Source organism: Portunus trituberculatus, chromosome 26 (assembly GCF_017591435.1).
Source record: "Portunus trituberculatus isolate SZX2019 chromosome 26, ASM1759143v1, whole genome shotgun sequence".
NCBI lineage: Eukaryota > Metazoa > Arthropoda > Malacostraca > Decapoda > Portunidae > Portunus > Portunus trituberculatus.
This window is the reverse complement of record NC_059280.1, coordinates 5,071,434-5,085,169: the sequence shown is the minus strand read 5'-3', so window position 1 is coordinate 5,085,169 and position 13,736 is coordinate 5,071,434. Positions and strand designations below refer to the sequence as shown.

At 36.8% G+C, this 13,736-nt stretch overlaps 1 protein-coding gene across 4 annotated transcripts in view; it reads left to right on the top strand.

Annotated features, from left to right (window-relative positions):
- Positions 1 to 9,134: 9,134 nt before the first annotated feature.
- Positions 9,135 to 13,736, top strand: part of LOC123509095 — a 43,789-nt gene continuing 39,187 nt past the window's right edge. For 3 of the 4 annotated variants that reach the window (XR_006676118.1, XR_006676119.1, XM_045263234.1), the window contains exon 1: positions 9,135 to 9,273. Coding sequence is in view for 1 of the 4 variants with exons in the window: in XM_045263234.1 (XP_045119169.1) it covers positions 9,238 to 9,273 (36 nt within the window). In the remaining 3 variants the exon portion in view is untranslated. The remainder of the gene's footprint in view (positions 9,274 to 13,736) is intronic. The other variant, XM_045263235.1, reaches the window with a different exon arrangement.

Genomic DNA, 13,736 nt, shown 5'->3' with positions numbered 1-13,736 from the left:
TGGAGTAGCTATGGGTTCCCCTTTGGAACCAACATTAGCAAATACTTTTTTATGCTATCATGAAAAAAGCTGGTTATCTGATTGTCCAACTGAATTCAGGCCAATTAAATACAACCGTTATGTAGACGATTGCTTCCTAGCATTTAAATCTAAGGAACAAACTCATAAATTCCTTGAGCAAAGGGCACGGCGCACATATGCGTTGATAGTAGAGCGAAAGTAGCGTTGAGGGCACTCGCTGTCTCCGTTCAGGCAGAGTCCTTGGTTTGTTTCCTTAATGTAGATGATCGTGGTAAATCCTGCATTACGCGCGGTAACTAGGACGTCTGAGAATGGCAGGCTGCCGTCTCTGGTCTCTTCATAGGTAAAGTTGAGGCCTAATGCGTCTGCGAGTCGTTTCTTGAGGGCTTGTAGTTCGTCCAAGTTTTTTACTCTCACGAAGATATCATCTATGTAGCGGCAGTAGATGCTGTTGTAGTGTTGTAGCTTCTATTGTGCCCATGAAGAAATTAGCAAAGAGTACTCCAAGTGGGCTACCCAACCCATTGCTACACCGTCGACTTGGCAGTACATCTTCCCGCGTGGGCAAGTGAAGGGGCTTGTTTTGTGCAGTTCTTTAGGAGCGTCTTGAGCTTTTCTTCTGGAATGTTACCACGACCGTCTACATCAAGGAAACAAACCAAGGACTCTGCCTGAACGGAGACAGCGAGTGCCCTCAACGCTACTTTCGCTCTACTATCAACGCATATGTGCGCCGTGCCCTTTCCCACTGTACATCATGGGAAAGCACACACAAAGAATTAGAAAGACTGACTCTGAAACTCGTACTCCAAGGACCTCGGTTTCTTTCACTACCTTGCACCAACCTGCTTGGCATCACTGGCTCTAGGGCTGTGGTACCTTGCTTGCACAGGTGCTTAGCTGTGCTACCTACAATCACACCTACCTGTGGGGTGCCAGTGGCTTCTGGGCTGTGGTACCTTGCTGGACTTGGTGTGTACCAGCACAAGTAGACAAAACACATCTCATTCAGATCGTCGCCTTTTCGTCATCTGAATTCTGCCTACGCTTGGAACTTCCCAGCTTTGTTACTGCTGGTTTCCTGCACCTGTGTACCGGGGCTCTCCTGCTTGGTAGAGAGCCTGCCCTGGTGCAGTGCTTTCTACCTCCAACTATATTTAATTTTCGGCCATAGCGTTCCCCGGTGGGTGAAGGCTTGCTCAAGGGAGGCCCTTAGAGGGCCTCCCACCGGGGAGGTCGGCCACCAGCTTGGCTAGTTTAGGCGCGGGGCAGGGACATTTTGACGATTGTTAGCAATCGGGTGTCTATACTGCCCTGCTTAAGTAGGCTCCTTCTTTTTTCTATCATTTAGCTGAGGTTGTTTGTCGGGCCCTGGCCCCCTTGTAGGATATCTATGTATTTCTTTATTGTTAAACAAAGATGCCAAGAGTCAAAATAAAACATCTAGACCCCTCGGGGCAAAGTAAGCAGCACTTAATAAGGATTCTCTCCGAACAGCTAATCTACGTAACGAGAATTATCCAGACCGCAGACGGATTCGTAGTACTGACCAGAACTAATGAGGACACAGACCACATTCTCTCATCCAACACTACAAACATCCTGAAGGGGGAAAGCTTTCTCCCCGTTTTGCTTCCAGAAGTTCGGGAAAAACGAACTTTAGTGCTGTTAAATATAGGCGACCATATATATAATAACGCAGAAAATGACATAACCGAGGAATTAATTAACAAAAACACATACCTAAATGAAGGCATAGACAACATCTACAAGATCCCTAAAACAAAAATAATAAAAATTACACTCAATAGCTCCATTGCAGCCAAAAGAAAGCCACAGAATCCGGACTCCTAGCCTTTAACATGAGTATTCCTCCTCATAACATAAAAACAGAAGACTTCATTCCTATCCTCACCTGCATGAAATGCTACAAATTTGAAGCTCATCCCACCAACAAATGCCAAAAACATACACAATTTGTTCTGAATATGGGGAGACAGGACATATTTGGAAAAATTTCATTAACCAATTCAAAAAAATGCATCAATTGTGGCGAATCACACCGAGCATATAAATGCAAAAAAAAAATATGTATATATATTAAACAACAAAGAACACAAAGGAAGCAAAACACAAACAAAAGTTATAGTCAAACATTGACAGATAACAATACTAATAAGCAACACCTTTTTTATATAAACACAAGTGCAAAGATCATGTCTTTATGTTTTATGCACACACTATAAATGCTGTCAACCCCGGAAGTTTCAATGACGAATTCAACAAAGCACTAACATTAAATATACTGCCAAACATAGAACTTCCTCCCAACCCTCCTCCTAAAGAAATTACCAGCTTGCTGCCACACAGCACACCACTAGATAACCAACCCCAAGAACAACAACAAAACACAACAATCAAATAAGACGAACACATTTGAAGACCAAAGGCCACAAACTACAAACACAAAAGAATTAGAACAAGCACAAAATGAAACAATAAAATACACAGAAACAGATGAAGCAATACCAGAACTGGAACATATAAAGAGCACAAATCTGGGACTGATAGTTATATCCCAAAAAAGTGAAAAATGGCCTGAAGGAGTACCAATCAGCATGAGGGAAATAAAAACGGGAATAAGAACGGGTCGCTATAAGTGGAGGTATTCAAATAAAAATTACACTGAGGAAGAAGTTTGGAAATATCTTATTAACAACGATATCAATTTAGACAACTGTTTCCGAATTACAGATGACCAGAAATTCAACAAAACACGCAATGGACTACACAGTGAGCTCACACCACCCAGAAATAAACATCAAAGAACAAATAGCCAATAGGCTCCCCACTCTAACACATTCAATCCTTTCAACAATATACATAAAGTTAAAATAGTACAGCACAACGTAGCACACTGGTCCACGAACAAACACACACTGATAACGTCATATAGATCCAGATACCATACTCATAAACAGCCACGGCCTTAAAACTAACTCCCTTCCTAAATTATCAGGTTACCACACTTACACAGTAAATTCATCAGGAGAACTACATGACGGCAGTGCAGTCTTGATTAAAAACAACATCGAACACAAGATAAATGATGATTTTATCACTGACATAATACAAATCACAATAAAAACAAACACAGGACAAATACACATCGCCACAACGTACCTACCACCACGCAGACCTTACCTCCCTATTCCTGATTTCCATAAATTAGTCTCAAATAATGATGCAACATATATCATTGGTGACTTAAATGCCAAACACAGAACGTTAGGTGACAAATATAATAACACAGTAGGCAAAGGAATTAAACTATTAATAGACAACGGAAAACTAAAACACCTTGGACCAGATTTTCACACTTTCATAAGCCGCAATACAAAAACCACCCCAGATATTCTCACCAACAATAAAACATACCATAACCACATAATAGAAAAGGACCAATCACCTCATCCGATCATATCCCAATCATATTCACCTTTACCTCTCAAGCCGTCACAGTGCCTACAATAACCACATTTAACTTTACAAAAGCAAACTGGGAAAAATTTGAGGAAGCCATAAACAACTCTATAGAAGATTCAGACCCAGAGAGAGAGGCAACACAAAGGTATATAGAAAGAGCACTTGATAAATGGTATACCATTATAACATCCAACATGAAGGAACACATACCAACCACAAACAGGAAAACTCTATTCAAAGCAATAAGCAACGAAAACATACGTAACATACAAGGACATCTACACACACTAACACAAAAGAGCAATAATTCAACTAATGCCAAAGCCAAATAAACCTTCCACAGACCCAATTAACTATAGGCCAATTTCGTTACTAGAAGTTCCAGGAAAAATATTTGAAAAAATATTAAACAAAAGACTAAGACAATACTTAGAATCAAATAACATACTTCCTAAAATGTAACACGGATTCAGACAAGCAAGAGGCACAGAAACAGCCTTAGCAATAATAATGGAAAAAATAGCAAGCACATTAAGGGAAAAAACACCAGTGCACCATAGTTTTAAGAGATGTATCAAAGGCATTTGACAAAGTATGGCACGGAGGACTAAAATATAAACTAATTAACACAAACATGCCAGACATATTCACAAAACTAATCTGCTCATTCATAGATAACCGATACGCTCACATTAAAATCAATACTCATACAGGGGAGCCGATTTCATTACAATGCGGAGTTCCATAAGGAAGCTCCCTCTCTTCAACCTTATACACCATATTCACCTCAGACACACCTCAACCTTCCCCAGGCTGCAGTTGCATAATATATGCTGATGATATAACGCAAATAATCACTTACCCGGGTAATTCAAGACATATCATGGCAAGAAAAACACAAAAGAGAAATAACTAGAATTAATAACTACGAGGAGAAATGGAAGATAAAAACAAACACAACTAAACTTCAGGCAATCCCTCTAGCTGTCCACTACACAGATACAATATATATAGATAACACATTAATACCCTACTCTAAAGAAGGAAAAATACTGGGCTTAAAATTCAACCAAAGAGGTATACAAAACCATATAGCAAGCATGAAGAATAAAGCAAACATAGCCCTAAAAAACATAGAAAGATTCCACGGCCTCTCAACCAAAATGAAAGTACACCTAGTGAAAGCATGCGCAATACCTATGCTCACATTTCCGGCTTACCCACCTAATACACTCATAAAAACAGCAATCCTTAAACTACAAACTATTCAAAACAAGGCATTAAGATTTGCTTTAGAGGAAAAATACCCCTACACAAGAACTACAGAAGAATTACACCGTATTGCACACGTAAAACCCCTTAACCTAATATACCACGAACAAGACAACATTATCAAAAACAAAATAGCTAACGAACTAAACATAAATGAATACGAAAACATAATATCAAAGGAAATATTCAGAGAACACGGATGGTTTAAAAGACCAATATCCTACATAAATAAAAACACACCGCAACCTATTTACAATAAGTCACAACTAAACTAACAAAACATCAACTAAAACAGTAACACACACTTACCTTAAATACTTACCAAATAACAACTCATACATCAGAAACAAAATGTAAACAGCACCTGAAAAGGAAAATAAAAGCTTAAATCAACAAGTATAAACAAATAAATCAACCAAATACTATGATTGCAGCAAACAAACATTAAGGATCTGCCCTAGGACGAATAGCTTGAATAACACTGCAAAAACAAAACAAAAAAATAAAATAAATAAATAAATAAATAAATAAATAATAAAAAGATAAATAAATAAATAAATAACATCATCAAAGCAAGACGGTTTGCCCGTCAACTTTCTGTCTCTTTCCTTCCCACCCACTTTACTTCTTCAAATTTCACCAAACTTTTCTGTCCCGCTCCCGCTCCCGCTCACGAGTCATTCCACTCTTACCCTTCGCCTGAAGATGTTCCACAGAGTGGAACGAAACGTTGCAAACGATTTAAATTTTGGACAGCTCCTTGGAGCATTAAGCACCGTACAAAAAGACTTGATTAGACAAATTGAAAATAACTTGAAAAAAACTGAACAACGCTGAAGTTGCTCTAGCTTTTAACCTCGTATGCTTAAAAGAGAATATCCTTCCTGGCTACACAAACATATATATATATATATATATATATATATATATATATATATATATATATATATATATATATATATATATATATATATATATATATATATATATATACAAGTAAGGACACGTAAAAAGCATCCACGACGGAGGACCAGAGTTTATTTTTCAACAACGTTTCACCGAGTCTTTCGGCATCATCAGGTTAACTAAAGAAAAAAAATTAAAATTGAGTTAAATGACAAGATATGTCTAGAATATGAACATAGTAAAAAATTTATTAATTTAACATGAGAAAAAAAAACTTTTATCTAACGGTGGGTCATTACCTTTCTGTAGTGGAGCTGTGAGGTGAGTGAGAGGAAAAGGAAAGGGAGGTCTCGACAAAAACTTTTATGAAACCAAAAATGAGATGTGAGCGAAACTAGAGAATAGTTAAAGAGTGGGAAGCAGTTTGGTACTTGGGTAATTAGCTGTCACTAATATTTTAAAGTTGTCATCTGTTAATTTATGCCGTAAATCTAGACAATGTGAGCGAATAGGGGAAAAATTGGGGTTAGTTATCTTAAATCATGTACGGGGAGATATACCCTTGTGTTCAGCGATACGCAGAGTGAGGTTTCTGGACGTTTCGCCTAAGTATCGGTACTTGCATACCGAACAAGTATACTGATATACTACATTGGGTATTAGGTTAGTGGGGATTTTGTCTTTATAAGGAAAGAAAGATTTAATAGTATAGGGATTGATAAAAATAAACCGAAAATAATGATTAGGGTAATGAATTTTAAGTAACTGATTCAGTTTCCTTTGCACTACGTAGCTTAGGTGTCCATAATACGGTAGTTTAATATAGTAATTCTTACTTGGGTTATCATCGTTATCCATATCAGTATGGCGGTAAATATATTATTCAGGAAATTAGATATACAATTTTCTATTAGATTTAGTGGGTAACTATTATTTTGAAAGAAATTAGTCAGGAAATTTATTTCATCATGGAAAGCAGTCCAATTTGAGGAGAAATGGTAGCATCTATAAACAAGAGTCTTAATCGCATTAATTTTGAATAATCTGGGAATAAAGGAGTTGAAATTCATACCCAGTCCAGTAAAAGTAGGCTTACGGTATACTGATGTCGTAACTTTATCGTTACTACGGGAAACTTTAAAATCTAGGAAGGAGATAGAGGCATCCTTTTCTAATTCGTAAGTGAAAGTGATATTTTGATGTTGTGAATTTAGGTAATTTAAGAAAGGAGTAACATGGTCAATATTGTGAAACAAGAGGAAGCAGTCATCAACATATCATTTATAGAACGCTGGTTTGAAGGCTTCAGGACATTCAGATAACCATCTTTTTTCATGGAAGCATGAGAAAGTATTTGCTAATGAGGGTCCCAGGCAAGAATCCATGGCTACGCCATCAGTTTGAACATACACTTTTTTGTTGAAGATAAATGGGGACTCTTTTATGTTTAATTCTAAAAGGTCTAGAAATTGTTTCTGAGTGTAGTTCATTAATGTAGGTGAATCCTTAAATAGTTCATTACTAATTATTTCAATAGTTTCGTTGATTGGAATATTTGTAAAAAGGGATTGTACATCAAAACTTGCCATGACTTTATTATTTAAGTGAATTTGCTTAATTTCTTTGATGAATTCCATTGAATTTTTAAGTTTGTATTCATTGGTGGTTAAGGGTTCAAGTATAGGGACAAAGTATTTAGTTAAATTATAATTGAATGTGCCAATAGTACTTAGAATTGGTCGGATTTTAGGTAGACCATATAGCACACCTAATGTTGAGCCACTTGAAAAAAAAGATAGTTGAAAGTATCTTTAGTTATTATCTTTAACTTTAGATATCTCCTTAAGAGGCGAGCTAATTTATCTTCTAATTTAGTTATAAATTTAATGGGATCCTCATAAATTTGTCTAAAACTTAGATTTATCATTTAAAATGGTTTCTACTTTACTTAAGTATTCATTTTTATCTAATATGACAGCACCCCTACCTTTATCGGGCCGTGTGATGTGAATAGATTTATCTGATTGTAGGTTCCTAAGGGCATCAAAAAGATTCCGAGGCAGTTTTGGAAATGAGAATTTATATTGTGGAAATTCTCGTAGTGTGTCATGTGCAATGGACTTAATACTTTAAAAGGCATCACTACACGTATCTGATTTAAGTTTACCTTTTAGCATAAGGATTAATTTTTCGAAGCTAAAGTAATGGGTGACGAAATCTGATTTCAATTTAGGTAAAGCGAAAGACAGTCCTAGGGATAAACCATTTTTCTCTGTATCCGTTAGCTTACGTTTGGGTAGGTTGATGACTACTTTATTTTTGTTTTACGAAGTGTTTAGTTGATATACCGAGAGAATTTAGTTTTTTTGAATGCATGACTAATAGATTTGATTTTAGATTCATTAGTTTTAATAAGACTATTATATAAACAATGATAATCCAAGAGAGATAAAGCATTACGGAGTTTTGATTTTGTTGCCGCATATTCATTATGAAATCGTTTGAGTAGTTATTCTTATCATTGATCTCGGAATTAAGTAATTCAAACTGAAATGCTTTGTATGTTAGTGTTTTATTTATTTTAGGGTTGTATAATTTCAAATTTAGGAATTTGGGTATGGTACCATAGGTCTTACAAGTTTGAAGGAAGTCAAAATCCGGATGTATTTTACGTGATTTTTAAAGTCTAACTTTTCAAATTTGCGATAAAGTGACAGGACCTCGATGTTGTATCTAGTTTTAAGGATTGTGGTGAAGGGGATATGCTTAGGAAATCTATAGTTTGAGGAGAAAAAGAACAACGTACGTGGTAATGACCAACTTTGACATTATAAAAAGATAAAACCGGTACTGTGGGCTGGTGATCCAACAAGATACTGTGGGTTGTCCTGGTGCATCCCAGCAGGATTATTATTATTGTTATTATTATTGTTATTATTATTATTTTTATATTTATTATTACTATTATTATTATTATTATTATTATTATTATTATTATTAATATTATTATTATAATTGTTATTATTATTATTATTATTATTATTATTATTATTATTATTATTATTATTATTATTATTATTATTATTTATTGTTACTATAATTATTTTTTTTCTTTTTATTATTATTATTTATCATTATCATTATCATTATTTTTATTTTATTTAATAAAATCCAAAATACTTCATAAACAGATGAGAGAGAGAGAGAGAGAGAGAGAGAGAGAGAGAGAGAGAGAGAGAGAGAGAGAGAGAGAGAGAGAGAGAGAGAGAGGGGGATGGGGAGATGTACAGGAAGGTGAAAGATAGGGAGACGCCGGGGTTTCCTTCCCTCTGATCACCAGAAAGGGACAGGACATAGGCCAGATGGCGAAAGTCAATCATATGGAACCAAAAGACTTAGTTTTTAGAGTTGAGCCAGTCACATGAACACTGAAGCCTTTACCTGGTGTGGAGGTGCCAGGTGTCGCTATTGAGAAAAGAGTGGCAAGGAGCTCACTGCTGCTCACAGGCGTCAGTATGCGTGTGACTTTGATACTGTGTGTAGCTACATGCAATGATCGTGCTTTGTCTCATGATGGATCGTAAAAAGGTACTTTATATTGTTGTTGTGCTGCCACGTGTAGGCCTGGCAGCACAGCCTTTTGCAGCTTCCCTCTTTTCTTATGTTCTTATGTTATTTTCTTCTGCTTCTTCTTCTTCTGCTAATGCGAGTACTACCGCTATTACTACAACTGCTACTACTATTACCACTACTATTACTATTACTTCTACTACTACTACTACTACTACTATTACCACTACTATTACTATTACTTCTACTACTACTACTACTACTACTACTACTACTACTACTACTACTACTACTACTACTACTATTACTACTACTACTACTACTAAAAATAATAATAATAATGATAATGATAATTATAATAAAAATGATAATGGTAATAACAATATGTAACACTATTATTACTTTTATTACTACTAGTATTACAACTACTACTACAGCTACTACTACTACTACTACTACTATTACTACTACTACTACTACTACTACTTTTTATGTAGGGAAAAGGGCCAGCCAAGGGCAAAAAAAAAAAAAAAAAAAAGCCCACTTGAGTGTTGGCTCTCTAAAAAGTGAAAAAGCGACAGCGAAAATTTGGGAGCAAATGCCTCGATACTCCCCTCTGAAAAGAAGACAGACTGCTATAAAGCTTTGGTCTTTAAACTACCTTCAGAGATTTCATCTGGCGTTTCTTTTCAGACCGTTCTATTATTTATGTGGTAGAAAGCCAAGGCCTAACCTAAAATACATTCAGTGGTGTTCCTCAGGGTTCTGTCTTGTCACCTACTCTAATCTTACTATTAATCATGGAGCTCTAAACCAAACTTTTTTTCTTATCCACTCAATGTTCATTATGATAACCCAACACATATCCATGTTTTTTAAGAGACAACCAATCCTTCAGATAGTAAACATATCACTCAGGGACCTCACAGAATCTCTGACTTCTGATATTTCTATTTTTTTTTTTTTTATTAGGGGTAGAGAAAATTCAGTAGTGTTCACTGCCTCAAAAAAACAATATTTCTATCTATCAACTTCACACAACCTTCCATACAAGTATCCCCTCCTCAGTGACACTATATTGTCACCTTTTTCCTACAGTGTAAGCTGGAAACTTCACATCTCAACTCTTCCTAAAGGATTTTCAATGAAGTACAGGGGCCTTTCCACCCATGTATGCAGTGCTCTTTGCTTGTATACCCTTATAGTACTGTTTTATTAGACAGAGTAGAATCAAAAGCTTTTCGTCTTATCAGATTCCCTACTCTGATTGCCAGGCTTCAGTTTCCCGCCGCAGAAATGTTGCATGTTTTGTTTTCTTTTACCGCTATTTTTATGCCAGTTCCTCCTCAAATTTTGCTAATTGCCCTCCTTCCACGGCCTTACTGCACAAGACTTTCTTCATTTTTTTTTCACTAGTATTCTGTCCATATCTATAGTGCAATAGTTAACCAGTATTCTCAATCATTCATCCTTTTATCTGGTAAACTCTGAAACTTCCGATCTGTTTCTTTATTTCCATCCCCACATGATATAAACTCTTTAAGAGAGAGAGGGTTCAAGACATTTATCCCATTCAAACCATATATTGTATACAAGTAACCAGATATCAAAGGCTCAGTTTTAAAAGTTCCATTAGCGTACCACCTCTTAGAACGTGCTATTGCAAAAATTATTAGACGATTATCTGCGAGACCAGTCATAAAATAGCAATAAATCTGAGGCACTGACTACTAAAATGAATGTTGCGAACAATCTATTGTTCGTACACTACTACTAGTGCCACTACAGCTACTACTACTACTACTACTACTACTACTACTACTACTACTACTACTACTACTACTACTATTACTACTATTACAACAACAACACCACCACAACAACAACAACAACAACAACAACAACAACAACAACAACAACAACAACTACTACTACTACTACTACTACTACTACTACTACTACTACTACTACTACTACTACTACTACTACTACTACTACTACTACTACTACTACTACTACTACTACTACTTTTTTCTCTATTTTCGTACAGGAGAGAGAGAGAGAGAGAGAGAGAGAGAGAGAGAGAGAGAGAGAGACTTGTTCCTTGTTATTAGACCCATTAAAAACTCAATCCATATAGAAAACAAAAAATAATAGTTACCCCAAAATAGATCGTGATAACATAATGATAAAAGACTTAACAGAAAAAAACGTACCAAAACCTTTTGATTAAGTTTGGCACAAAGCTTTGATTTCTAAACTGCCTTCCTACCGTACGAGTTCTATTGTTCTCTTTACAACTTCATCTCAAATTTCCTTTCCGATTGTTCTATTGTTTTTTGTGGTTGACAGCCATTGTTCTTTCTTCTAAATCTATTCAGTGGTGTTCCTCAGGGTTCTGTCTTTTTACCCACTCCCTTCCTACTATTCATCAATGATGTTATGAACTAAACTTTTTGTCTTATCTACTCATAGCTCATGATGATTCCATCCTAGACTTTTCCAGGTCGACAACCAACAAATGCTTCAGAAAGTAAACAGATTGCGAAAGGACGTCACTGAATGCCTGACTTCTGATTTCTCTAAATTTCATGAATAGTACTGAAAAAACTCAGTCTGTTCAATGCCTAAAAAAGTCAGTTTCTCCACCTATCAACTCGATACAACCTTCCAGACAATTATCCCCTCTTATGACACTCAGCTGTCATTCTTTTTTACACTAAATGTCCTCGATCTATCTTTTGCTTATAATCCAAACCTTGCTTTTGCGATCAACAACAATTCGAACTCCAATTGATATTGAAGATCTTTCTCCTTATCACCTGAATAAATTACCAGAACTCTTTTGATAATTAAAAATACTATTTATACAATGTAAGTGGCACTAGTATCCATATGGAAAACTTTAGAAATATAATGGGATTCTTCCGAGGACTTAAAGAAATAAATGTTACGCAGCAAAATTTTTTTAATGGAAGCCGAATTTTTCGGCCAGTGTTGGATGTTCATGTAATGACCAAGTGGGTTGTTGACCACGACACCAATAAGGCAATCGATTTCCATTAATGTGAAAATATTATGTTTTATATGTGGTATATAGGCACAGACGTTAACTTTTGTGTATCTTACGTAATGAGTTGGATGGATGGATGGATTTTAAATAAGGCGCCGCAACGGCTAAGGTCATATGGCGCTGCTTCAATAATTTAAAATGTCAGAGTAGTTAAAAAAAAATAACTAAAAACAATTAAAAACAATACAGTAGTTAAAAACTAAAAAGACAATAAAACTAAATAAAATATTAAAATACATATAATAAAATATGAATAAAATTCAAAGCTTTGGGAGGAGGCCAACTTCACCCAAAAACCTAAAAACGTCATGGCCCTGGGACAGACAATCTGGTCCAAGGACCTTTGAGATATGATAGACACCGCTATCTCTACCGCGACAGCGGTAGAGGTAACGGTGTCGTAACTCGATCAAACTAGGTCACTCTACCAACAGGTGCCGCACGGTGAGCGGCACCAAGCAGTCATCACAGTAAAGTTGAGGGTCCCTGGTCAGGAGGTACCTTTGTGTAAGGTACGTGTGACCTATACGAAGTCGCGCCAATAAAGTCTGTTCACGGCGATCCCGGACATGGCTGTATGTCCACAGAGGGAGTGTGGAAGTAGTGATCTCTCCCATTTTCGAGGTTGCGACCCCCGTTAGCCATCTTCTCTGCCAAATTGTTGCAACCGCCACACGAATTAGATGAAATACATCTCGAAACGGAACTGGGGCAGGAGATGGCGCGCGACTTGCTGCTTCTTTAGCAAGGCGATCTGCGTGTTCATTCCCTGGAACACCTACGTGACAAGGGACCCAACAGAACCCAACACGATATCCTCGTTGGGTAAGAAGATATAGCCACTCCAGGGCTGATAAAACCAAAGGGTTAAAGGATATAGTGCAAGAGAGAGAGAAGTAAGAGCACTGAGACAGTCACTTAAAATTGTAAAGGACAAAACCAGGAGAGTAAAAATTATTTGTAAAGCTAGGACTATGGCAGACAGCTCCGCAGTAAAGACGGATGCCACTGAAGGAAGGCTGGCACACCGATAAAAAGAGGGGAAAACCACACTAAACCCAACGCCTGCGTCGGATTTGGAACCATCAGTAAAAACAGGAATATCATTAGAATGGATAAAAAAAAAAGTGTTCTAAAAACCGTGAGTGGGACAGAGCTGGCAGAAAATCCTTCTTGCCATCCATGGCAGGAGGGCATAATGAGATAACAGGAAGCTGCCAATAACCAACTCGTGGGAGACGGAAAGAGTACACAGGAGTGGGGTCGATAGATAAATCCGCCATGAGATTTGCAACTCGATGGCCAAAGGTTTAGGGAGACCAGGTCGAGTGACATACACCTGCGAACGAGAGTCTCGCAATATTGACAGACAAGGGTGTTACGGCCCGCCCGTAACATGCATTACTAC